Source organism: Cherax quadricarinatus, chromosome 64 (assembly GCF_038502225.1).
Source record: "Cherax quadricarinatus isolate ZL_2023a chromosome 64, ASM3850222v1, whole genome shotgun sequence".
NCBI lineage: Eukaryota > Metazoa > Arthropoda > Malacostraca > Decapoda > Parastacidae > Cherax > Cherax quadricarinatus.
Window position 1 is genome coordinate 2,199,627 of NC_091355.1, and position 26,156 is coordinate 2,225,782.

The 26,156-nt window shown below is 36.7% G+C and overlaps 2 protein-coding genes across 6 annotated transcripts in view; one reads left to right on the forward strand and one right to left on the reverse strand.

The window, feature by feature from the left end:
- l(2)gd1 (lethal (2) giant discs 1) overlaps window positions 1-21,445 on the forward strand; it is a 29,049-nt gene extending 7,604 nt beyond the window's left edge. For 2 of the 3 annotated variants that reach the window (XM_053792967.2, XM_053792966.2), the window contains exons 2-16: window positions 455-569; window positions 1,613-1,719; window positions 1,938-2,200; window positions 3,681-3,972; window positions 5,990-6,386; window positions 6,930-7,090; window positions 8,564-8,684; window positions 11,275-11,490; window positions 14,747-14,943; window positions 15,866-16,018; window positions 16,967-17,142; window positions 18,230-18,350; window positions 19,223-19,374; window positions 20,197-20,287; window positions 20,416-21,445. In XM_053792967.2, coding sequence (XP_053648942.2) covers window positions 464-569; window positions 1,613-1,719; window positions 1,938-2,200; window positions 3,681-3,972; window positions 5,990-6,386; window positions 6,930-7,090; window positions 8,564-8,684; window positions 11,275-11,490; window positions 14,747-14,943; window positions 15,866-16,018; window positions 16,967-17,142; window positions 18,230-18,350; window positions 19,223-19,374; window positions 20,197-20,287; window positions 20,416-20,541 — 2,679 coding nt within the window. In that variant the 5' untranslated portion in view covers window positions 455-463 and the 3' untranslated portion in view covers window positions 20,542-21,445. The remainder of the gene's footprint in view (window positions 1-454; window positions 570-1,612; window positions 1,720-1,937; window positions 2,201-3,680; window positions 3,973-5,989; window positions 6,387-6,929; window positions 7,091-8,563; window positions 8,685-11,274; window positions 11,491-14,746; window positions 14,944-15,865; window positions 16,019-16,966; window positions 17,143-18,229; window positions 18,351-19,222; window positions 19,375-20,196; window positions 20,288-20,415) is intronic. The other variant, XM_053792968.2, reaches the window with a different exon arrangement.
- Sptr (Sepiapterin reductase) overlaps window positions 20,126-26,156 on the reverse strand; it is a 43,050-nt gene continuing 37,019 nt past the window's right edge. For all 3 annotated transcript variants that reach the window (XM_070098700.1, XM_070098701.1, XM_070098702.1), the window contains 2 exons: window positions 23,550-23,781; window positions 20,126-23,372 (listed from right to left, as the gene is read on the reverse strand). In XM_070098700.1, coding sequence (XP_069954801.1) covers window positions 23,205-23,372; window positions 23,550-23,781 — 400 coding nt within the window. In that variant the 3' untranslated portion in view covers window positions 20,126-23,204. The remainder of the gene's footprint in view (window positions 23,373-23,549; window positions 23,782-26,156) is intronic.

A 26,156-nucleotide genomic window follows, 5' to 3' on the forward strand; every position in this document is an offset into this window, starting at 1 on the left:
TAAACTGTCATTATCGTAGGGAATTTACACATATATATGATAATTGTACAGTGGAACCTTGGTACTCGAACATAATTTGTTCCAGAAGGCTGTTCGAGTGCCGCTCTGTTCAAGTACCGAGCAGATATTTCCTAGCCAGTTTTCTTTTTAGTTGGCTGTTATCACTAATCTTCGTAGGCCACATGGTGACTTATTTATACAAATAATATAAAAAAAAATGCAAAGAAACACAAAAAAGTTTACAGTGAAGTTCTGGCAGGTCATGTTTGTTTGGTAGAGTGCCGAGCAAACGGTCGACTACCGAGTAATTTTTTTTACCGAACAAAGGGTTCAAAGTAGGGAGCTGTTTGAGTACTGAGGTTCCACTGTACTTATGTGTACCTGTACCTAAATAAACTTACATACCTACAGTATACTGTATTGTAGCTATATGCTAGTATTTTTTTTGAGACAGCTTGGACTGATGGATGTGCCAGGCATTGATGACATGTATGATGAGAACGACGCTGACCTTGAAGCAGAGCTGCTCGCTCTCACTGGTGGCGGAGGGCGCAAACCACCTCAGAAAGGTTAGGAGTCTCCAACAGGCTGATATGATTGTCGCTGCAGTGTTGAATACAGTAGATTAACAGTTTTAACTTTCTTAGTAGTGTGCCAGCATCTTATACCAAATAATTTTGGGAGAGATTGTGCTTGCCATAATTTTTCATTGATAATAATTATTATTATTTTATTACTATTGCTATCATTATTATTATTACTATTACTGTATTATTATTTTTTTTTATTATCACACTGGCCGATTCCCACCAAGGCATTTAAATCTCTGTGCCTGTCAGTTGGAATCTGCAGTTAAACCTGTTATCTCTAAAAAATTATATAACTATTTATACCATGTTCAATATGTTTCTGACTTGACTTACAGTACATAGTGTAGCTCTGACTATTCTTTAAACTTTAGGAGCCCCTGGGTACCTTTTATTTATTTATTTTTTTTTTTTGTGTGGTAATTGTTGTGGTGGTTGTAGTGGTGGTGGTGGTTACGAGGGTAGTGGCAGTCACTGCCGCTACCATCGTTGTTGTTGTTGTTGAAGAATACACCAGCCATCTTTGACTGAGGTAAAGGGTCATTAGAAAAATGTGGATTGATGCCATGCTGATAAATATTCAGTAACATACAGAAAATATGCATACAAATTTATCCGATATGTGGTGTCAGGGTTCACCCTTGTGGCTTGTTTAACACAAGGAGTGGTGGAGGTTCAATCCTTGATCAGTTAAGCGGCAGGCAGATAATATTTTACTGAATTCACATAGCTCACCTTGCAACACAGTAAGGTTGTAGATATATAGTATCTGTTGTAAATTCTCACACTGCACATGTACTGCCACCAGCGAAGAGGGTACTTTGATACTGAAGCTACCCTCTCCTTGGATCAAACCCAGTTATCTCCTGTTCCCTGTGTACTGTATGATGCCTGTGGGTTTAGCCTTTTGTCTTAATTATAATTCAAAATTATTTGCCTGCCAGATAATTTTGAAGATGTTGTTTCACCTTCAAAACTGCTAGAATAATTATACAGTATTTAATTCTTTCAATATTAATCCTTAGGCAAGACTGTAGTGTCTCCGGACCAGCTAGCCAAGATGGTTGCTGACTGTATGAGAGACGACTTTGATGATCAAGATTTTGTAGATGAAGAGGATCCAGAGTTATTGGTATGATGGTTAGATGTAGAAATTATGTACCTTGAAAGAAAAGTTAGGCAGGCCAAGGAGGCTTTAGTGTGTTAGGTTTAAAAACTGTCAACTGCACATTGGTCTTTAAGATGATTTCTCCTATTAACTATTTTGTATATTTTTGTATGAATATGTCCTTTATTGCTTGAGAAGATTTTCAGCCATACTCTACTTTTTTTTTTTTTCTAAATTTCCAGGCGGAATTATCTGCTCTTAGCCCATTAGATGATGACAATATGAGCACCCAACCAGCTCCTACAGTTCCTACTAGGCCCGCTCCAACTGTTCCAAATCGTCCATCTCCTGTCAGTGATTATCGTAATCCTGAACCCATGGCTCCCAGGCAGGCACCCATGTCTGGTGGTGGTAATCTTCTTGGTTTACTGGCAGAGAGAATTTCTATGTATGAACAGGCAGAAGCAAATGCCAAGGCAATTGGAGATACTTCTAGGGCTCGAAGGTTTGTTCTTACGGCATTTTTTGGATACGTTTACAATGTAAGAATTATTTTTTTATTTTAACACATCGGCCATTTCCCATCGAGGCTGGGTGACCCAGAAAAAAGAAAAAAGCTTTCATCATCATTCAACACTTTCACCATCACTCATATATAATCACTGTCTTTGCAGAGGAGCTCAGATACAATAGTTTGGATATCCCTCGAAACTGTAAGAATTATATACAGTGGTACCCCGAGTTTCGTACTGCTCCCAACTCGAACAGTTATGTAAGTGTATATGTGTAAGTGCGTTTTTTATAAGTGTATTTTTGGGGGTCTGAAATGGACTAATCTAATTTACATCATTCCTTATGGGAACAAATTCGTTCGGTATTGGCACTCGAACATCCTTCTGGAATGAAATAAGTTCGAAACTCAGGGTACCACTGTATTCCTAATATTTTCACTTGTCTGCCTCAATTCCCCCTCCCTCTACCATCTCTTCCAATTTCACCATGTAGTGCTTTATGACTTGCAGGTTTAGCGCTTTCCATGAATATAATAATAAATTCTTGTCTAATTTTTTGCATTAAAAAGAAAGTGTTAGTGTACGTAGCCAATGCAGTGTTACCCTGGTATGTTTGATGACACTGTCTGCTTCATGACTTCTGAATTACCCACCGCTGGAAAAAGACATTAATGCAGTATAATGTGATTCTTTGTTAATAAAGTTTTGCCCACACAATGTACTTTATCTATCAAGTTCCAACTTGATAAAGCCCACTGCATGAGAGAAATGTTATCATTAAGGGACTGCATTATTTAATCTTTTTTTTTTTCTCCAACTTGTCAATATTTTATACCATTTCTTCCCAGCTACTCACCAAATGGAGAGTTCAAACCCATGGCAAGCCAGCCCCACCCACTCTTCCATACCTGCTATTTTTAAGACTGGCTTCCCATGGGTTTGAACCTTCTGTTCAGTGCGTTGTTTATGATTGTGTCATTACTCTTTAGCGAGTCATTCATGATGGTTAATTACTGAGATTTTATTTGGTTGCTTGTGTAAGCAACTTTCTTGTGGTCTCCAAGTCCTTCTTTATGTAGAAATTATTCACTTCATGTGAGGTGCCTTGATGCCAGTGAAGGGCTCTTGATCCAAATAATTGGAGCTACTCTCCTCTTTCTTGGATTGAACTTGATTGCCTCTCATTCTTCATTACTTATGGTTTTAGCACTCCCATCTGAAAAATAATGATAATGTAGAATTTTTTTTTTTTTAACAAGTCGGCCGTCTCCCACCGAGGCAGGGTAACCCAAAAAGAAAGAAAATCCCCAAAAAGAAAATACTTTCATCATCATCATTCAACACGTTCACCTCACTCACACATAATCACTGTTTTTGCAGAGGTGCTCAGAACACAACAGTTTAGAAACATATACGTATAAAGATACACAACATATGTAGAAATTATATTCAGATAATACTTTGATTTCTTAGATTCAATCGAGGGCTGAAAACGCTGAATCAGATGCAGAAGGCTGTGAAGGCAGGTCGTCCTATTGAAGAGACTGAGATCCCTCCAGCTGTTGTTATTAAAATGAGTGGTGGTAGCACTGGAGGATCAGCAAACACATCTTCTACTGCTTCTCCTGCAGCTTCTTCACCACTGGATGAGTGTGGTCCACCTCCAAGAGAAACCCTTCCTGCTTCTATACCTCATGATGTTGTTTTCCAAGACCAGTCTAAGCCTAGACCAGAACCTGCACCGAGATCAAATCCAGAGAAGCGGGTATGAAATTTTTATTTAAGGTCTGCCGTTTCCTTACCAAGACAGGGTTACCCTTCTTAAAGAAGGAAACAGTTACAATCACTCATCCCCTAGATGTTTTTCAGAAGGTCACAGATATCACAGTTCAAATGACCCTCTGAGGCACCACACTTCCCACCTCCAGAACAGAAGTCAGGCTAATTAGTTTCCTTGAATCCTCTTTATACCCAACAGTACATCACATCTCCCCCAAAAGTGCTTGCTTCTAGTCTGATCAGATTTAACACTTAAATATCCATATTTTATAGCACTGCCCCATAGGCATTCTTACTATGCTCTTCACTAAGTATCCATACTAGCTCACTACACATTTTATTATTCTGATTTGCCTTAATGTCAAACAAACAATATTTCTTAATTTGATGGTGTTGCTTATATGCTTTAGCAGTTAAACATTTCTAAATACTACTACTGTATAGTGCAGTATTATTTTGTCTACAGTAAATTTTCTTGATATACATGTTCAAATTTTTCACTAATTGTCTCCTAAGTGCTCTTGAATTTTAGCTTTTTTTATTGTGGGGGCATATTTCTTAACATACTCAGGAATTTTTTTTTTTAACACACTGGCCATCTCCCACCGAGGTAGGGTGACCCGAAAAAGAAGTACTTTCACCACCATTCATACTATCACTTTCTTGCCAGAGGCAAGGCCCTGCCTCGCATGGGCCAGTAGGCCTTCTGCAGTGTTCCTCCATTCTTATGTTCTTATGTTATGCAGATATGACAGAAAAAAGTGTGTAACCACTGTCAGCCTCAGTAATTTTTTTTTTTTTCTAACAAGTCAGCCATCTCCTACCGAGGCAGGGTGACCCAAAAAGAAAGAAAATCCCCAAAAAGAAAATACTTTCATCATCATTCAACACTTTCACCTCACTCACACATAATCACTGTTTTTGCAGAGGTGCTCAGGACACAACAGTTTAGAAGCATATACGTATAAAGATACACAACATATCCCTCCAAACTGCTAATAATGTATAATAATGCATAACATTAATTAATTCTGTCAGTCTGAATAGTCTGTCCTTGTGTTGTCTTCCTCAAGGCTAACAAAAAATTGCAGTTTATGAATGACATAATGTATGAAAACAAGCTTCATCTGCAGCTGATCACAGACTTATTCAGTTAAACCCACATTGTGGGCAGAGATGTAGTATATTAACCTCCATGTTAATAAATGTGAAGTAATGCATTACAGTTAGTGTAATATATATTTAACCCTTAAACTGTCCAAACGTAGATCTACGTTTTTTCAACATTTGAAAGTATTTAAAAAACGTAGTGCTTCTTTTTATTTTTTACATTTGAAAACGTGTAAAAAACTTTGATCTACCTTTTTTTTTTTTGTTATATTTGAAAATATGTAAAAAAACACAGATCTACTTTTGGAGCACTACGCATGTGAACATAGATCTGTTTGGACAGTTTAAGGGTTAAAAAACCTGCTATATACAGTATGGAAACTTGCTAGTTGAGATAAAAGAGGAGAGCCCTTATGTGGTCATTTCCAGTGGTTTAAAATACAGTAGGTGGTCGGTTGGAAGACAACAATTATCCAGGGAAGTTTTACCCTGCTGTCATATGAATATTTTAAACATGCAGTATGGCTGGTAAATCTTACAGACTTCTTATATTCTGCATGTGCAAGTACTCACATCCCAGCTATATCATGTAACACATTTTATTGATCAAATCTGGTACCGTTATTGTATATTTCACCTCCAAACTTTAAATTTTTTAAAACGTGTATGTAATATTATCATCATAAGAATTTTTAAATGCAGTAAAGTATAGACATAAATAATTTGCAGCATTGACAGATATGAATTTTAATTATAAATCTGTTATATCAATTTATGATCACCATGGAAGATTGTCAGTCACAATTATTTTGCGTTGGCCAAGAATAAATGCTTACACCCCATTTAAGTGAGCATGGAAAATGTTGGTTAAAAGTGCAATATTTCTTTTTTAGCCATCTCCTGTTCACGAGGGCAGCCCATCACCAGGAGTGCCACTACAGAGAACTACATCATCATCCGGACCTCCACTCCACCGGACTATTTCATCATCTGGACCTCCACTCCAGCGAACATGTTCATCGTCAGATCCTGCTAATATTATCCGAAGTCTTCACAGCGAATATAAAATGGCAGCACTTGCATCAAAGAAGCAAGGAGATAAAGAAAGGGCTATTCAGTACATGAAAATTATGAAACAGATGGAACCAATGCTTAGAGCTGCTGAGGGTGGTCAGGCAGTTGACCTGGCCACTTTACCTGGACCCCCTGGTACTCACATTACTCAACCAGCAGTTCAAGAAACAAAACCTGTTACACAGCCCACAGCTCGTGAACCAAACATTGCAATAAGTGAGTCTTGGAAGTTTGTTGCACTTAGTACTTGGTGTTCAGGATTCATCTGAAAGATGTTATTGAAAAGTTACTTTTTATAACATTCTTAAGGGAAAGAACAAGATATTCATTTCCCTATTTATTTTTGCTGTTTAGTTAAATTTATCCTGCAGCACCATAGTGATCTGTTCCATTTACCTTTCCTGGCAGAATGCTTTTGATTACATGACCCAAATCCCTACTGAGCAACATCACATGATGATGACCCACTGCAGGAAAAATTATTGCACTTTTTGACAAAAATTTTCTTTTTGACATTTCCAAATTAGTCTTTCATGGGAATATGTGATTAAAAAATTTATTAAAGGCTAGCTAAATTCAATCTACCATGGTAGAAAAGAGCTTATCGATTAATATGAACATGTGTAAGTAGGCAGCATCTGTTCATAAATATCACTTATTGTGTCAGGGTATCAAATAGACTGCTATAATATTGCATCATAAATAATTAAATGTATGTACTGTTAAAATGTAGATTGAAATGATGTCTTGCTTTTGAAGGTTCTGCAGTACTTGAGCCTCCAAGTGGTACACCAGTAGAGTCAGTCAGTCCAGTGGGCAATATTGACTCTGCCCCTACTGGACCACCACCCCCCTCCACAGTCCTTGAGGCTCTGGAGCAGAGATTAGCAAAGTATGTTGAACAGCGAGAAAAAGCAAAGGTGAGTACACTTTCTTGTGGAAATTGTAGTACAGTAATAAAGTCTAGTCCATCTTCAGCAAATGTGGGTTTTCACCAAGAGTCAAGACTAGAAAAAGGATGGTAACACAAAAATATTTATGTTGGGGTTGTGGTATATTTGCTTCAGCCATCTTCTTGATAGTTCCCAGTTTTCTCTTTACTCATCAAAACATAGCTTCACCTTTATATATTATTGCATATATAGACATAGATGTTTAAAAGTTGTCATACAAGGCGATTAAAGTGCCTGGAGCAAGGGGCTAGTAACCCCTTCCCCTGTATACATTACTAAATCTTAAAAGAGAAACTTTCGTTTTTCTTTTTAGGTCACTCTGCTTTGGTGGGATATGGCCAGTTTGTTGAAAAATTTAAAAAATATCCAATAATTTGAGAACAATGCCTATATACAAAGAAGAGTGTCCTCACTTTATAATATATTTGTTCCTGCCCAATAGCTCACAAAGCAAACCTAGTAAAGCATATAAAACATAGAATTCATTATAAGACTTTGCAAATTGTACATTCCTTGACTGTTTACCAAGTAAATGGTGAGCTTACTACATACGTATGCACCATATATGAAAATTAAATGAAATTAGTTGAAAATTCTGAAAAAATAAATGAAACGCCAAATTAAGCCTTAATCCCTTTAACAATACAGTATTGAGAAAAAAATTCACATTAGTTTTACCAAAAATTTGTGATCATACCAGGTAGGCATCAAACAAATATAGTTGGTCAGAATGAAATGAGAAAAAATTAAATTTAAAATTTCATCATAATCCTCCTCTATGCTACCCTCCCTCTCCCCTCCACCACTAATCAACCTGCCCATCTTTTTCTGGGTTGAGGCCCAATTGTTAGGAATCTAAGAATACACACATTACTCTTTCCTCCCTCCTTCCACCACTGGTTGTGACTGTGTCAGTGCAACCCAACTTAGTCTGGCTGGATGCCCTTTTCTTTGACTTGTTGCAAGACACTCAAATAGGAAACCAGCCATAGGATTTCATTCAAAACATGCTCATTGGATATTCCTTCTTATGAATGTCAGTAGAATCCTATTAAAAATCATCTTGCTCTGTGTGCATTTTCTTTTAGCACTAAACACTTAAATTGAAAACTAACTATAGGATTTTGTTAAGAATGGGCTCATTTGATTTACCGTGTTCATATTTGTTTTCTGTCAAGTCTTTCTTATGAATGCCAGTATAAACCAGTTTAAAGGGATATTTAAAGAAAATTTGGTAAAATCAATTGGGTACTGGTCTTAGGGGATCACTTATGAGGAAAAAGCACAGTGATCACCAGTTGCAAAAGAGCAAATTTTTACACTGCATATATTGAATGGTAAAAATAGTGTTGCACACAAAATAAATTTACATAAAGCAAGGGAAACCTGTATAGACATACTAGTAAGTGCATTACTTAAGTTATCTATTTTTCTCTCCAGAAAGAGGAAAATTCTCGTAAAGAACGTATGAACCAACGCATTATAAAGCAGTATGAAGATGCCATTAAGAAACACAAAACTGGGAAACCTGTAGTCTTCGATGAACTTCCTACTCCACCTGGTAAGGTGGCTGAAGTTTATTAATTGAATTCATAGCTTTGTTCTACATTCCATAACCATCCTGTGTGAAAAGATTACTGAGGCACATTTCCAAAAAATTAACCCAAATGTTCTTTTGACTAAGCAAATTGTTCTATTTGAGTCAGTCTTTACAATAAGCAAAGTACGATACATGACAAGGATTTTTTTGTAATGTCTTATGGATAATTTTTTTATTTTTCAACTTATGTAAAAGAATTATATCTGAATTGTTTAATTTTTTTTGTTTTTATGTTTCATAGTAATGCAGGGCTCCATGGGAAAGTGGAACAGAATTCTTCCTCTATAAGCCATGCATGTCGTAAGGGGCGACTAAAATCCCAGGAGCAAGGGGCTAGTAACCCCTTCTCCTGTATATATTACTAAATGTAAAAGGAGAAACTTTCGTTTTTCCTTTTGGGCCACCCCCACCTCAGTGGGATACGGCCGGTGTGCTGAAAGAAGAAAGGAAAGAAGTGATGCAAGGTTCATGAACAATTAAACTAACAAAGCTTACATTTGGTTAAATATAGATCAGTTAGTGATACAAACTCAAAGTGGTGTAGAGTGGTAGCAACATCATAGAGACCAAATGATGTGCTGAATTCCAGCATCCTCACCCATTCTTTATGTGCAGTAGCTGTACTGACTGACTCCAGAAATCAAACTGGCAAGCATTTTTCCTGACTTCCTAGGTTTTACCATGCTCACACTAACAGCATGTCAAATGTCCAAAATCACTTTTCTTCTGCACTAATCTACCTCCAAACCTTTCAACCCTTCCTCCAATATCCCCTATCCCTTCCAATCACTCCACTTGGTTGGATATGTACAACACACACAAGTTAAACAAACAATACACAAATTACCCTGGTCACAGACCGGGCCGCGGGGGCGTTGACCCCCGAAACTCTCTCCAGGTCTCCAGGTAAACATGGGAGAGAGAAAAGCCTACGATGACATTTTGGTCCGATTTAGTGTGACTTTGTAAATGGTCTAACACAGAAGAGTTAGGGAGCCAGTGTATATGTTGTGTATCTTTATATGTATATGCTTATAAACTGTTGTGTTCTGGGCACCTCTGCAAAAACAGTGATTATGTAAGAGTGAGGTGAAAGTGTTGAATGATATTTTCTTTTTGGGGATTTTCTTTCTTTTTTGGGTCACCCTGCCTCAGTAGGAGATGGCTAACTTGTTAAAAAAAATATATAAAAATAATAGGGGTCGTCCTTGAAAGGGTTGGAGAGAGGGGGTAAAGGAGGTTTTGTGGGCAAGGGATTTGGACTTCCAGCAAGCGTGCGTGAGCGTGTTAGATAGGAGTGAATGGAGACGAATGGTACTTGGGACCTGACGATCTGTTGGAGTGTGAGCAGGGTAATATTTAGTGAAGGGATTCAGGGAAACCGGTTATTTTCATATAGTCGGACTTGAGTCCTGGAAATGGGAAGTACAATGCCTGCACTTTAAAGGAGGGGTTTGGGATATTGGCAGTTTGGAGGGATATGTTGTGTATCTTTATACATATATGCTTCTAAACTGTTGTATTCTGAGCACCTCTGCAAAAACAGTGATTATGTGTGAGTGTGGTGAAAGTGTTGAATGATGATGAAAGCATTTTCTTTTTGGGGATTTTCTTTCTTTTTTGGGTCACCCTGCCTCGGTGGGAGACGGCCAACTTGTTGAAAAAAAAAAAATAATAAAAATGTTTTTTCAGCAAGTTGGCTGTCTCCCATGGAGGCAGGGTGACCCAGAGAGAAAGAAAATCCTCCCCCCAAAAATATTTTCATCATCATTCAACACTTTCACCTCACTTATGCATAATCACTGTTTCTTGCAGAGGCACCCAGGTACAACAGTTTAGAAGCATATATAAAGATACAGTATAACATATCCTCCAAACTACCAATATCCCAAACCCCTCCTTTAAAGTGCAGGCATTGTACTTCCCATTTCCAGTACTCAAGTCCGGCTATATAAAAATAACCGGTTTCCCTGAATCCCGTCACTAAATATTACCCTGCTCACACTCCAACAGCTTGTCAGGTCCCAAAAACTATTCGTCTCCATTCACTCCTATCTAACACGCACATGCTGGAAGTTCAAGCCCCTTGCCCACTGGCGAGGGGGACAGGGATGGGACTAGGACATTTGGTCCTGTCCCCCATCCTCCTCTCCTGTATATACTGGCTCCCTCACTCTTTTCCATTAGTGTGACTTTGTAAATAGTCCAAGTCGGACCGAATGTGCGGGTTATTTGTGTATTGTTCCAGGCACAGAATTGTGCCTTTTTGTTTTTTAAACAAGCAGGTTTATATTAATTTTCCTTGGTATTTGTGGACCACTTCAGTGAGTTTTTACAAGAAGCTAGTGATGATATTGTCATATTTTTGAACATCAAAATTAAGCACAGATGCATATCTCTTGCATGCAAACATTTGTATGAATGAATGAGTGAATAAAGCATAATATAGAATATTAGTTAGACACTCTCCATTGAAATTAAACAATTATTAACCAAAAAATCCAGTGAATCGTAAGTTTTGTCAATATTACTCAGATTTTTTTTTCTCTAGGCTTTCCTCCTATTCCTGTTGGTGGCAGTACAGCAGACCCTGCTGCTCTTGCTCCTGCTCCTGCTCCTGTTCCTGCTCCTGTTCCTGTTCCTGCATCTGCTGTGGAGGATAACAGGGATAATACAGCAGGGCCTCCTCCAAAACAACTTAGAACAGCACAACCAGCTGCTGCACAGCCACCTGCCGCTGCTCCAAAGCCAACCCCGCCAGTTAATGGTAAGTGATAAACATTTTGCATATTTATAAAAATTTTAGTGAAGGGGAAATAACTGTTCAGTGTGCATTATTAGTGAAAAAATGTCTATAAATTTCAAAGGTCACTTAAATAAACTGCATACAGTGGACCCCCGGTTAACGCTATTTTTTCATTCCAGAAGTATGTTCAGGTGCCAGTACTGACAGAATTTGTTCCCATAAGGAATATTGTGAAGTAGATTAGTCCATTTCAGACCCCCAAACATACACGTACAAACGCACTTACATAAATACACTTACATAATTGGTCGCATTGGGAGGTGATCGTTAAGCGGGGGTCCACTGTACAAGATAACCTTCAACAACTTAGATGCTCAGGGCATCAGTTTTGCTATGAACTGTCATGACGGCAAAGTTTAGACACTGTTTACAGCTTCAATATGACTTGCAATCCAAACTTACCTTTAAAAACTCCACATTTTGAAGACTTTGCTTAAGTACAGTGGACCCCCGGTTAACGATATTTTTTCATTCCAGAAGTATGTCCAGGTGCCAGTACTGACTGAATTTGTTCCCATAAGGAATATTGTGAAGTAGATTAGTCAATTTCAGACCCCCAAACATACACATACAAACGCACTTACATAAATACACTTACATAATTGGTCGCATTGGGAGGTGATCGTTAAGCGGGGGTCCACTGTACTTGAAGCCCTTGCTAAATTTCTAAGGTTGAAACACAGTTTAAAAACTTTCCAACATGGCTTAAAAACTATGTTTTGATCACTTTCTAAAGTAGCTCAAACACCATGTTTTGAAAACCTTACTAAAGTAATTTAAACAAAATTTTGAAGATCTCGCTGAAATAGTTGAAATATTCTAAGGTAAAGTTATTTTCATATAGTCGGACTTGAGTCCTGGAAATGGGAAGTACAATGCCTGCACTTTAAAGGAGGGGTTTGGGATATTGGCAGTTTGGAGGGATATGTTGTGTATCTTTATACGTATATGCTTCTAAACTGTTGTATTCTGAGCACCTCTGCAAAAACAGTGATTATGTGTGAGTGTGGTGAAAGTGTTGAATGATGATGAAAGTATTTTGTTTTTGGGGATTTTCTTTCTTTTTTGGGTCACCCTGCCTCGGTGGGAGACGGCCAACTTGTTGAAAAAAAAAAAAAAAAAAGTGCTGTACTTAAAACACCTTATAGTAATACCTTGCAAAGTACCATTTTGAATAGTACAGGTTTTGATATAATACGGTTTACAAATTTAATAAATTTATTAATATAAATTTTATTTAACTTCATTAATCACCGATGTTGAACTGCTGCTGCTTACTGGACTAGCACAATGCTAACATCGGTATCGCTCCAGACTCCAAGCAGTGAAGTTGTGTGGTCTTATGTAGTACATAAGTATACACAATTTTTTTTCTTTATTACATAAAATATGGGTACCCCTTGTATATGAAAATATAAGTGGAAAGAGGAAATTCAACAACACTGAGTGTTCTAGTAAACTTAAATAGTTAACATTAGATGAAAAACTAGAAATTATGAAACATGAAGATGGTGCATCATATGCTAAAGTAGCACGTTAGAAGAAAATGAACGAAACATCGGTACATGTGCACATTAGGAATAAAGATAAAATACAAAGATATGGAATGGCTACAGCATCTTATAAGTCAAAAGTGATTATTAAAAATCATAGTTCTGAAATGGATCATATGGAACGTCTTTTCATGTCATGAATTAGAGACTGCAAAAAGGAGAGAATTCCATTAAATCAGATGATGATTCAAGGAGAAAAAATGCTGTGCCCATGAAAGAATTCAACACTGGATGAACTATTAACATTAATTTTTAAAAGTAGAAGATGCTTGTGACTTCATAATAAATGCAGATCCAAACATTGAGCAAGGCATCAGTTAGGCAGGCATTACAAAATGATATTCAGTGCTATAAAGATATGTCTTCTTCTTTCAACAAATATATGCTGAAAAATGAAGAAACAAACTGTGCAAACTACTATATTCAACTGTTTCAAAATAAATATGATCTTTTTCTTTACCGTAAGTATGGTACATTGTTTATTTACAACTGTTAGAAAAATCTTTAGTACGTACTACTATTTTTTGCTTTTATCTTTTGTTTTATAGTTTTTATTAACACATCGGCCATTTCCCACCAAGGCAGGGTGACCCGAAAAAGAAGAAACACTTTCAACATCATTTACTCTTTTGTAATTTCTTTATTTTTAAGTACGTGCAAGAGTTTCATGTATATTGATTTGTACTAAGCAAACGGCTAAATATTTTTGTGGTCCTTTGCATTTAATCACATTGTAGGAACACATTACATTAAATCACATTATAATAATACCTTGATCAGTACGGTATTGCATAGTATGGTATTTCTTTTTTGACACGCATTAACCATACTATACAAGGTATTGCTGTAGATCAAAGCCAGAGTTTTCACTAATAAGCTGTCGTGTGGTATTCTTTCCTTATTATTGTTCAGGAAGCAGGTTTATTACATTTTCCCATTTATTTTATCCCATGTTCTCATGTATTAGATGTCACCATTTCCTGTAGCCTTGCTATGGGAATTTGAGCTGCATTCACTGGCTGGAAAAACTAGTTGCTTGCTATATACATCTATACAGTATAGTACATGTGTATAATTGTTAAATTTCATATATCAAACCATGGAAAAAGTAAAGAATTTCAGTAATAAAGCAAAAATAATTTAAGTATGACAGTCAACATGTAAAAAAAGTCACATTAGCAAAAAAAGACCTTTATTAGTATGATGTTTCACCTGTATGAAGTCTTGATAAACCTTCATGTAAGTGGCATGTTGCATTAATATAGGTCTCCTTTTTCTGTACTTTTTTTTTTTTTTTTTTTTGCCAATGTAAAAGATGGCAAACACTTTAGTCTGTCTTATTCTTTACCTTATACTTTGATATGTTTACCATGTCTTATTCTCTGAAGGTCCTACTTGCAATAGTCATAGACTTCATAACTAACACTGATTTGTTACGTTAATTATGACCTTGCATCTTTTCAGTTGATATCCTCCTCTTACCTCCCCCTCTTCCCTCTACCATCTCTTATTCTCTCATCACCTCCACCTTTTACCTCTACCATCTCTTAATTCTGTTGTCACCTCCACCTCTTTCCTCTGTGTAATACTGAAAGACCTTTGCAATATAAAATTATACGTCTGTTTCAGTTTATTAATCAGGTGCTTTAATGTTTTAATTTCAGTGAGACAAGCTCCTCAGTCTAGAGTGGAAAAACAGCTTGCATTCCTTACTAAAAGACAAACACTGTTCAAGCAAGCAGCCCTTGAGGCCAAGAAACGTGGAGAGATTGAGCAAGCTAAGGAATACCTCCGTATGAGCAAAGGCTTCGACCAGCTCATTGAAGCAACTCGTGGTGGACTGCCAGTTGATATGAACACGGTAAGAGATGATATTTTGGCACTTTATGAGAAAGGGATGTATGCACCAAGATGGGAAACTAAAATAGCGAAAGCTTAATAACATTTTTTACATGATTAAATTTACAGGTTAGGAGTTATCATACCTTGGCTAATTTTATAGCCCAGTATACTGCCACCCAAAAAAATGCAACCCTTAACAGTTCACTAACATGCAGGAACCCATTTACTAATAGGTGAACAGGGGCAGGAGAAATTTGTGTTTATGTGAATACTTGGTTTTTATGGCTTTATGTGCTGTTGCGTGAGAGCAAGGTAATATGTATGAAAGGAATTAGGAAAACTAGTTAGCCAGACTTGAGTCCTGGAGATGGGAAGTAAGTGCCTGCACTGCGAGATGCATGGGCAAGCCTCGACCCCTTGATACAAGTGAGGGGAGTCTTGATCTATAGAATTGGACTTGTCCTCCCCTTTCTTTGGATCAAATCTGATTGCCTTCCATTTCCTAGGCATTATTGTATGACTCATATGGGTTTATCACTTCTCTTAAATATAATATTGATAATAGTTTACACCTGTTGTTTTTTCACTGAATATGTGCATGATAATTTTCAGATACATGGGGTCCCCAACTTCACAAGCTCAAGTTATGAACATCCACATTTACGAACACTCAATAAGAAATCACATTTAAAAAATAATTTTTACAAATGTTCACCTGCAAACATATGTGACACATTCTGTACTGTCCTTTCTACCATTATTTAATATAGGAAAGTAAATTCCAGGATGCAGACAACTGTTTAAATTGGAAAACAGCATGTTTGTTAGTTGGAGAGCCCCTGTATTGTTATATTTTCTTTATTAGCCCCTGTTTATGTTCTTTTTTAAATAATTTAAACTTTAACAACTCACTATTATATTTGTTAATTTTTATATTGTAGGTACCTGTCCCTCCTCAAGAACAGATTCCTCCAACTGGCATTGATTTTGAGTTTGTGAGTGCAGATGACTGTGTCGTTGCTCCGACCAGTACAAGTGCCGACATTGCCATCACTTACACAAAACTTGAAGAGGATCTTGTTGCTCAGATAAAAGTAAGGTCATTTACCAGTAAGTTACTGATCTTTTCTTCTTTCAACAAACCAGCCGTATCCCACCGAGGCAGGGAAAGCTACTGATATATGTTAACAATAATTTTCACTAATGTGCAAATTAGGCAGTGTCAGTAGGTCTGCTTCAGTGTTCCTCTGTTCTTGTTATGATTATCATAACTGTACATGTGTCATGTTCTGCATCTTTTCAGTATTGTCACACCCTGTACAGTACCTGCTTTTCATTATAGATAGTGTTTTCCAGCAACTACTGTTCCTTTCAATCTTTTAATGGGTTATCTCAGTGTGAAGATTTAGAAGCAGTCCCTCTGATACAGATTAATTATTGTTAAGGGGAGGAGTAAACCCCTAGGGGGGAGGTTACAGCTCCTATCCCTTCAGTATTTTCAAGAGCAGTAGTAGAGGCTGACTTCATAAAAATATTCAGAAGTAAATATATTGCTAAATGTAAAAGGAGAGGCTTTCGTTTTTCCTTTTGGACCACCCCGTGGACAGCCGGTGTGTTGAAAGAAAGAAGAAAGAAATACAATACAACTTAGTCACTACTTAATCTCCTGTCCGCACTGAGCAGACAGGGGGCTCAAACCTCTGCAGTTCCCTGTAATGAATGATGCACATAGGTTTGGTGCTTTAAATATAATAATACATACAGTAAAATACAGTAACCGTGACTCGGTGGGAAATGTCCATTGTGTTAAAAAAAAATACAGCATCATGTCAGAAGTAAGAGGATGCCCTAAAGCTACAACTCAACTCCCAAACTCAGCTAGGTACATGCAAATTCACAGATAAGACCAGTACCTCTCTTCCCTACTACTGTGAAATGGGAAAACTGAAAGGTTGAGAGAATAAGGGACATGTTGAAGCTGCACAATAGAAAGCTTTCTACTAGAATTTTTGCAGGGTATTAATTTTGTTCTATCTCTACAGATGTGTGCTCAAACTCGGGAACACTTCAAAGCTACTGGTGATGTGACAAGTTCAAATCGATTTGAACAATTAATCCTCCACACTAAAAAAGATTTGGATGCAGTTCGAGCAGCTTTTAAAAGAGGAGATACTCCTCCAAGGTTCCACTATGAAAATAGGTCTTTTAATATTATTCAGTAAGTAACAATTCATATTTTATTAGTTTTAATGCTGAGTCAGGGAGCAGTACCCATACTTAATACTTTATTTTACAAGGTTAGATGTTGTTTACTGTATTCTGTGTTGTATGTGCTGGCTCCTAGATTTTGATTACCGATGAACAATTTTAGCAGACGTGTGACTGTTAAATCGGACTGAATGGAGGCAAGTGGTTTTTGGAATTTTATGTACAGTTGGAGTGTGAACCAGGTAAGATCTATGAAGAGATTCAAGGAAACCAGTTAGCTGGACTTGAGTTCTTGCAGGTTTAGTGCTTCCCCATAAATGTAATAATAATGGACTGGCATTCATAAAGTAAGAAGTACAGTGCCTACACTTTGAAGGATAGGTGGGGTCATTGTAATTCAGTGGGACCATTTGAATTATAATGTTGGCACACTTCTGGAAAGATGACTAGAGAATATAAGTGATGAATGTGTTTCCTTCTTTGGGTCACCTTCCTGATGAGAAACGGCTCGTGTTAAAAAAAATATATTTGTATCCAGGATATGCATATATTCTCTTTAACCCATGAATGATTACTATTAGATATGTGGTAAATAGCTTTACCCTTTGTATAATATTTGCTGTATGAAGTTATGTATGAACTTAACTAGTTGTGTATGTTGAAATCAAGTCATAGCTCATGGTTCTACCTCGTAACTCTTATGAACTAGTCTGACTTATTTCTGGCATTCAGGTCCAAACCATGTCTACTATTTAAACAGTGTATATCGTTAGTCTTCATAATGTTTTCATCTAATACAGTATATGCAAGACCCCGTTCTGAACACAAGAAACGATTTTACTTTTGTTTAATGTTGAATTTAATAAGTGCTGTTATTCTTTGCCTCATTTCAAAGCCTAGCCTTATCTAGGGGTATACTAACACACTCAGGTACCTATTTAATGCTAGATAAATAGGTGCAGTGGATGTAAGAAAGTTTGTCCTTATGGCTTACCCTGTCTGGAAATCAGACTCTGGTCTCTTCGGTTGTAAGGTGCTTATAATTGTGTAACAACAGTAATGTGGTTTTATATTTTTAACTATACCTTCAATTGCAGATGCAACACAGACTTGAATGATTCAGACTGTGAAGTTTCCATTGTGCGAGGGATTAACTTCAATGTTCAAAACCCCACTGATGTTGACACATACCTTAAGATAGAGTTCCCATATCCCACAGTAAGTTCTCAAGCTATTTTAGTTTCACATTTCAGTAAAAAAATTCTCATTGATAATTTTCTCCTTTTTGTGAAGCAGTATTAAATTATTTGAGTAGATGACAAGATCATCATTGCTTTTAGCTCTTAATATTCACTTAAAATTTAATTGTCCTTGAAGCAGAGCTAGTCCATTGGCTAGACATTAATATCAGAGTATTGTTATGTTTCATATATTTAATCTTACCATTGTCTGATGGGGAATTGTAACTGTGTGACTATTGTATCAGAATAATTCTGATTAAGCCAGTTTTGTTACAAAATGAAGTTGGAATAAAGGCTGCCTGCCATATTGCAATATCATTGACTTTTTGCTAGGGTAGTCACCATAAGTTTTTGGACAGCATTTTTCAATAATTAAAATACACTTTTCTAACTAGGTATAATAATATTAATACAAATTTATTCTGTATTTATAATTTTATTATAGCATGTAATTAGATATTTGACGTACATGAATGAAGCCAAAAATTAATAGTTATGTTGGGCACATGTTACAGCATTATAGTTAAATACATTAAAGTATCATTTTATAAACTTGAAAATTACATGTAAAAAACTAGATATTTCAGTTTCTCCTGGGCCATTATCAAATCATAAATGAGAGAAAAGGGAAGCAGCATAGGCAGGCGACAACCATGGTCAGGTCAAGGGGCATCAAAGGTTTCTTTGGCTTCCCTTTTCTGGACCAAAATATTTATTTCATCTTCAGTTTGAGAGTGAATTGTTCCAGCCATAGCATTCTGACTTTTTCTATTATTTTATGCTAGACAAAGGAAAAATTTTTTTTTTTTTACTTTGTGCCTTTGCCATTAAATGTTATTATCTTTTTAGGATAGCCCTCCTCAAGATCGCAGTTATGTGGTGAAGGATACTAATAACCCAGAATACAACCACAAAATTGTTTTCAGCATAGATCGTAAATCTCGGGCTTTAGCTCGAGTCTTCAAAAGACATGCTCTCAAGGTGCAAGTTTATGCTAAAGGGTAAGTCGTTTCATTAACAATGGTTTCATCTTCAAGTGCTCGGCACGCAATGGGCGTAGACTAATCTTTGAATCAGTTAACCTTTATTTATACAAGTGAATGTATAGGAGTTGTGCCATATTAGTTATGATTCTAGGGAAGGGATATTGCTGCTGTTCCAACTGTATACCTCTTGTGCAACTGGGAAAGGGAGTATTATCATAATAATAAACTAAGTGCTAAACCTACATGGGTCATGGGAAAGGGAGTAGACTTTATCTTTGTTCACCTTATCTAATCACTAAGTTTCATTTGTTTCTTTTCCTCCACCTATTCATTAATATTTTATCCCCATGATCTAGATCTCTGTTCTGCCTGTAAATTTTTCACCCCCTGCCATTTACATCCAGTAAAGTATTTTTCTTTTAGTAAAGTGTCTGTTGTCCTGCATAGCCATAATAATGTCAGGTTTTCTGTTGCTGAAATGTTAATAATTAAAAATGTTTAAGATGCATAATATTAAGAAAATATGATTGTATTGGTATGTCTGTTGGTTGTATAAGATTTTAATTAGGTGGTATGCATTTTACTTAGCATTTATGTAGGAAGTATAGCAATGAGGTTTTCATCATGCAGGGAACTATGAAAACTATCCCAGTCCTCTAGGGTTGAGCATGCCTTTGTCTTTCTCCTTACACCTTCAAGTGTTAGCATAGCGGCTAAAATATATTTTAAAAGATTAATATAGCCAATCACTAAGAAAAATTCAGTAAACAGTATACTACATGTATTTGGTACTCATAATACAGTGCACAAGACATTAATAGTTTTTGTTTAAAACAGGGGCTGGTTCCATCGTGACACACTCTTAGGAGGTGTTAAAGTACCTTTGGTGACTTTAGAAACAAAATGTACCTTACACGAGTCTTATGATGTAAGTAACCTACTGTATTTCAACTTTTACAATTGAAGGATTGTTTTAGCTTTCATAGTGGATTTCACTTACTTTTCTACTATTATATAGTTAATATGCTTATACTTTGACAACCATGTGTATTGCAGCTTATAGACGAGAGGAAACGCATGGTGGGAGGAAAGTTGGAAGTCAAAATTCGTGTGAGGAATCCCATAGTCGCCAAGCAACTCGAGAAAGTCACAGAAAAATGGTTGGTTATTGATGGTTTTTAACAATAAGATATATATAAATATGTACAGTAAGATATTACACTTTATTGAATGTAAAAAAGAAAAAGCTAGTTCCTGTTTTTTGCTTTGCCATGACCATTATAGTGCTGAGGAATGTCAGTGTATATAATGCTATATTATAACCAGGAATATCCCTAGTGGTAACATTTAAGTAATTGTATCAGTTTAAAATTTGTTCACATATTTTATTGGGAAATTATCACAAATGGTGTAATTTGTCTTGTGTTCAAAATCAAATAATTTTTCTCCTAGTCGTTAAATGGCCAAATGGGTTGTATTAGACAACTTTGTGTACATGTAAACAAAAAAAAAAACTTTTCGTTACAGAATTTTAACTTCAATGTCTTTATACTCGGATGTGAAATACTCTATATAGGTTTTTTTTTTTTTTTTTTTTTAAACTGACTGTTCAAGAAAATATATTTTAACTGTCGGAATTTATATTAGTTTGTAAAAGAAATAATTTAAGATATAGAAACGAATAATTTGATATTAATACATAACTGACTAGTTATCACTTACATATAGTGTTAAGGCCAAACAATTTTGTTGGACATGTCCATTTAGGTAACGAATATTAACATTGGATTAGTCAGTTTATACATGTCTAGTGTTATACTGTAAAGGGGTTTTGATTGTGATACTACAGTATAATACATATCACTTCATTAAAATATTTAGAGGCTAGAGTTCAAAACCTTATTTTGAATACAATATAGGCTTTTAGCTTTGGTCTGAAAGTCTACTTTCAAGTGCCTGCATCTACATTTGTTCATAGGTATAATAATGTTCTCAACTTCAGTGTTTAATTAATCTTTGTGCATTTACACTATCTGATAAGCACATACTGTACTCCATAATTTGTATCAATACAGCTTCCAGCAGGCTTGTCTTTTTTTCTACCCCCACATTTCTACAATTCAACATAACTGTTTGGAAAAAATATTGTATAACATGTTCAAAAAGGAAAAAAAAAAAAAAAATAGAAGACTGTCTCCTGAAGATGAACTACCACAGTCTGCTGAACACTGAAGCCAACATATTCTAAGGATGAAGATATGGCTACACCAGTAGACAGGGATAAACATTACCAGGGTTGGAACGAGTAAGAGCACAGGAATAATGGAAAACCTGAGTGTCATAAGCTGAGCATCCACATCATACAGTATGAAATTATACAACTGAAAGAACATCCCCCACCCCTCCATTCAATCAAAGTGCAGGCACTGCCCTTCCTACCTCCAGGACTAGTCCAGCTAGCCATTTCCCCGAATCCCTTCATAAGTGTTACCTTGCTTTCGCACTTTTCTCCATTCATTAACATGTTTGCAGAACCCTAAAGCCTCCTTTACCCCCCTACCTTCTGGCCCCCAAACTTATACATCCTGTCATCATATTACTCTTAATGACCAAAGCATCCCTTCCTCAGCTCTGAATTACACCCCTGGCAATTCCTACGCTTTCATTTTCTGCACTAAAACCTCAGCATAATATTGACACCATACACTACTTTCAAACATTATAGCTCCACTGCCTCTAGCTGCAACATTCAAAGCATTGGTACCACTACACCTAGTACATTTTCTTTTACTTCTATACTTCTTTCCACAGATGCCTCAATACACTTACTTTTTTCTTCCGCTTTAATCTATGGTTCTCTCTCTTTCAGACCCATTACTGACATGTCCACTCCCAAATATCAATTCATCCACTTCCTCCAATTTGATATTTAACCTATAATTGCTTTGATTCTTCATTACCCTTATCACCCTGCTCTTTTCTATGTTCACTTTTAATTTCCTACTTTTATATACCCTCCCAAACGAACTATCCCTTCCCAATGCCCTAGGATTCACTTTAATAACCTATACAGGTTTAACACAAACCTGCATAGGTCATACACTAACCCATCTAAAAATACGTTAAGGAACCACGGTAAGTATCCCCGTGTCATCTTTCACTGGGAAATGGTCTCCTTCCCTCCTACGTACCTTAGTCTAAATGCATAAAACTTAACTGATTTCAGTAACCTACTCCCTATTCCATACATATGCAATATCTGTCACTTGGCTCTCCTATCATAGGTCATTTCCAAATCCTTGACTACAACAGTGGCTCTACTCTTACCCAAGTATTGCCCACTTGTACACTTTAAAGTAAACACCTGATCTACGTATCTGCAGTCCTCTGTTTTACCCCTGAACTCTCTGAATAATTCTACTTCATACTTTCCATGGTATACTTATCAGGCATATCCCTTTCATTTATTAAAAAGTGTCACTGTTTACTCTGATGGTATACATTACTGACACTGTCGAGTCAAGAGATGTGCAACACTTTGGTATCTGAAGACATTTTACCAACCAGTTGCTTGATAAGTTCCTTTAGAAGTTATTGAGTACAGCAGACAAGGTATCAGTCCATCAGCATTCAAGGTGTTGAAACTGCATGAAATTAAGAATTACTGGTTGGCAAAAAGTAAAGACACCCAGTGATGCCCATATATAATTTATCAACTACCAGAAATGATCACTGTTGTATAACCTTCAATATCACTGTTAAAGCATATTTTCATTATCACAAAGCAGTAAACCTGTGTTGGCTGGACATTGTGGTGGTCCAATGCAGATTACTGGAAGTGGAGATTATGCATCATAGTAGTCAACATGGTCTCCAGACTTGAACTGATGTAGTTTTAGTATATTCAAGAGTTTGTTCACAGATACATTACAGGGAATAAGTTTTCCTTCATCTTTTAATGATGCAAAAGCTGATCGCAGCTCTTTGTCTCCTGTTGCACTTCGAGCTGTCTCCTGTAACATTTAAATTTATTTTCATTATAATTTCTACTCAATCCAAGTATTTAAATTTCACAAAGTAATTACACTAGCATTTATTGTGTTACCCTGTCTGCTAGTTTTGTACTTCTATTGGGAAAATCTTGAGCTAAAGTTAGCCAAATGGAAAAAAAAAGTTCTGCAATTACCTACCTGCATTTCATTGTCTAAAGGTCCTGGTGCATAATTCAACACACGAATGCGGGGTTCTTCTTCTGCTAGAACCTTAAAGAGCATATCCCTTGAGGCTTTTCCAGCACAATAGAGACCCCATGACTTGAAGGGCTGCACAGCACACAATGATGAAATATTGATAACATCTATTGATACATCAGGCTGCTTGAGCATCATATCTATGAACAAAGCATTCAGCAACACCACAGATCTGTAAGAAGACACCAATCAAAAATAATAAAACTATAAAGTGATAAAATATTTGAAGGGATAGTTTTGACATTACCTGGTAAAGTGTATGCTAGTTATTATTGAAAGAATTAAGAGTAAGACGGACAATAGGATAGCAGATGAACAAGGAGGCTTTAGGAAAGGTAGGGGGTGTGTGGACCAGGTGTTTACAGTGAAACATAAGTGAACAGTATTTAGATAAGGCTAAAGAGGTCTTTGTGGCATTTATGGATTTGGAAAAGGCGTATGACAGGGTGGATAGGGGGGCAATGTGGCAGATGTTGCAGGTGTATGGTGTAGGAGGTAGGTTACTGAAAGCAGTGAAGAGTTTTTATGAGGATAGTGAGGCTCAAGTTAGAGTATGTAGGAAAGAGGGAAATTATTTCCCAGTAAAAGTAGGCCTTAGACAAGGATGTGTGATGTCACCATGGTTGTTTAATATATTTATAGATGGGGTTGTAAGAGAAGTAAATGCGAGGGTCTTGGCAACAGGCGTGGAGTTAAAAGATAAAGAATCGCACATAAAGTGGGAGTTGTCACAGTTGCTCTTTGCTGATGACACTGTGCTCTTGGGAGATTCTGAAGAGAAGTTGCAGAGATTGGTGGATGAATTTGGTAGGGTGTGCAAAAGAAGAAAATTAACCCTTTGACTGTCGCGGCCGTATATATACGTTTACGAGGTACCGTGTTTGACGTATATATACTCTTAAATTCTAGCGACTTCAAATCAGGCAGGAGAAAGCTGGTAGGCCCACATGTGAGAGAATGGGTCTGTGTGGTCAGTGTGCACCATATAAAAAAAATCCTGGAGCACGCAGTGCATAAAGAGAAAAAAAAACTCCGACAGTTTTTTTTTAATTAAAATGCCGACTTTGTGGTCTATTTTCGTATAGTATTTGTGGTTGTATTCTCGTTTTCTTGGTTTCATTTGATAGAATGGAAACTATATTATAGAAACAGAGGTGATTTTGATTAATTTTACTATAAAAAGAACCTGGAAATGGAGCACAAAGTACGGGAAATGTTTGATTTTTGCCGATGTTCAAAAGTAAACAAATGATGTCATTGTCCAATAAATGTCCAAATAGCCATTCTAATATGCAGTCATGAATGGGTTGATGTAATTTTTACAATGATTACAGTATTGCAGTAGTCTGCATAACAGTAAATCTTCTATTAATTTTTTTTTTTTTATTATTATTATCACACTGGCCGATTCCCACCAAGGCAGGGTGGCCCGGAAAAGAAAAACTTTCACCATCATTCACTCCATCACTGTCTTGCCAGAAGGGTGCTTTACACTACAGTTTTTAAACTGCAACATTAACATCCCTCCTTCCTATTTTTTGTTTGAATAAAATTTCAAAATAAAAAGCAAGAGTAATATCACAGGGGCCTGGATACATGACTGATGAACAAAGAAAATGTTATTTTAGAGCCAGGAATGTCTGCATTGTTCATTCTGGTCCTTATTTTGAAACTGTCATATTTTTTAATTTTCGTGAAATTGCCCAAATTGCAAATTTCTGACCATGTTATTGGGTAGTTGAAATCGGTAAATGGGCAGTTTCTTGTACTCAATCAATGGAAAAAATGGAGTTCTGAAGAAATAGCTATGAGTTTGGTTGACTGGAATAATGGAATTAGCCGAAAATAGGGCGAAATCGCCGATTTGTAAATATCGCTGAGGTCGCTAACTTCGCGAGAGCGTAATTCAGTCAGTTTTCCATCAAATTTCGTTTTTTTTTTGGTGTCTTTACAATCGGGAAAAGATTCTATTATTTCGTGAGAAAAAATAAATTTTTTTTTTTTAAATTTTGCGACACCAGGAGACACCTCAGGATTGGGGGTTGCGACAGTCAAAGGGTTAAAAGTGAATACAGGAAAGAGTAAGGTTATGAGGATAACAAAAAGATTGGGTGATGAAAGATTGGATATCAGATTGGAGGGAGAGAGTATGGAGGAGGTGAATGTATTCAGATATTTGGGAGTGGACGTGTCAGCGGATGGGTCTATGAAAGATGAGGTGAATCATAGAATTGATGAGGGGAAAAGGGTGAGTGGTGCACTTAGGAGTCTGTGGAGACAAAGAACTTTGTCCTTGGAGGCAAAGAGGGGAATGTATGAGAGTATAGTTTTACCAACGCTCTTATATGGGTGTGAAGCATGGGTGATGAATGTTGCAGCGAGGAGAAGGCTGGAGGCAGTGGAGATGTCATGTCTGAGGGCAATGTGTGGTGTGAATATAATGCAGAGAATTCGTAGCTTCGAAGTTAGGAGGAGGTGCGGGATTACCAAAACTGTTGTCCAGAGGGCTGAGGAAGGGTTGTTGAGGTGGTTCGGACATGTAAAGAA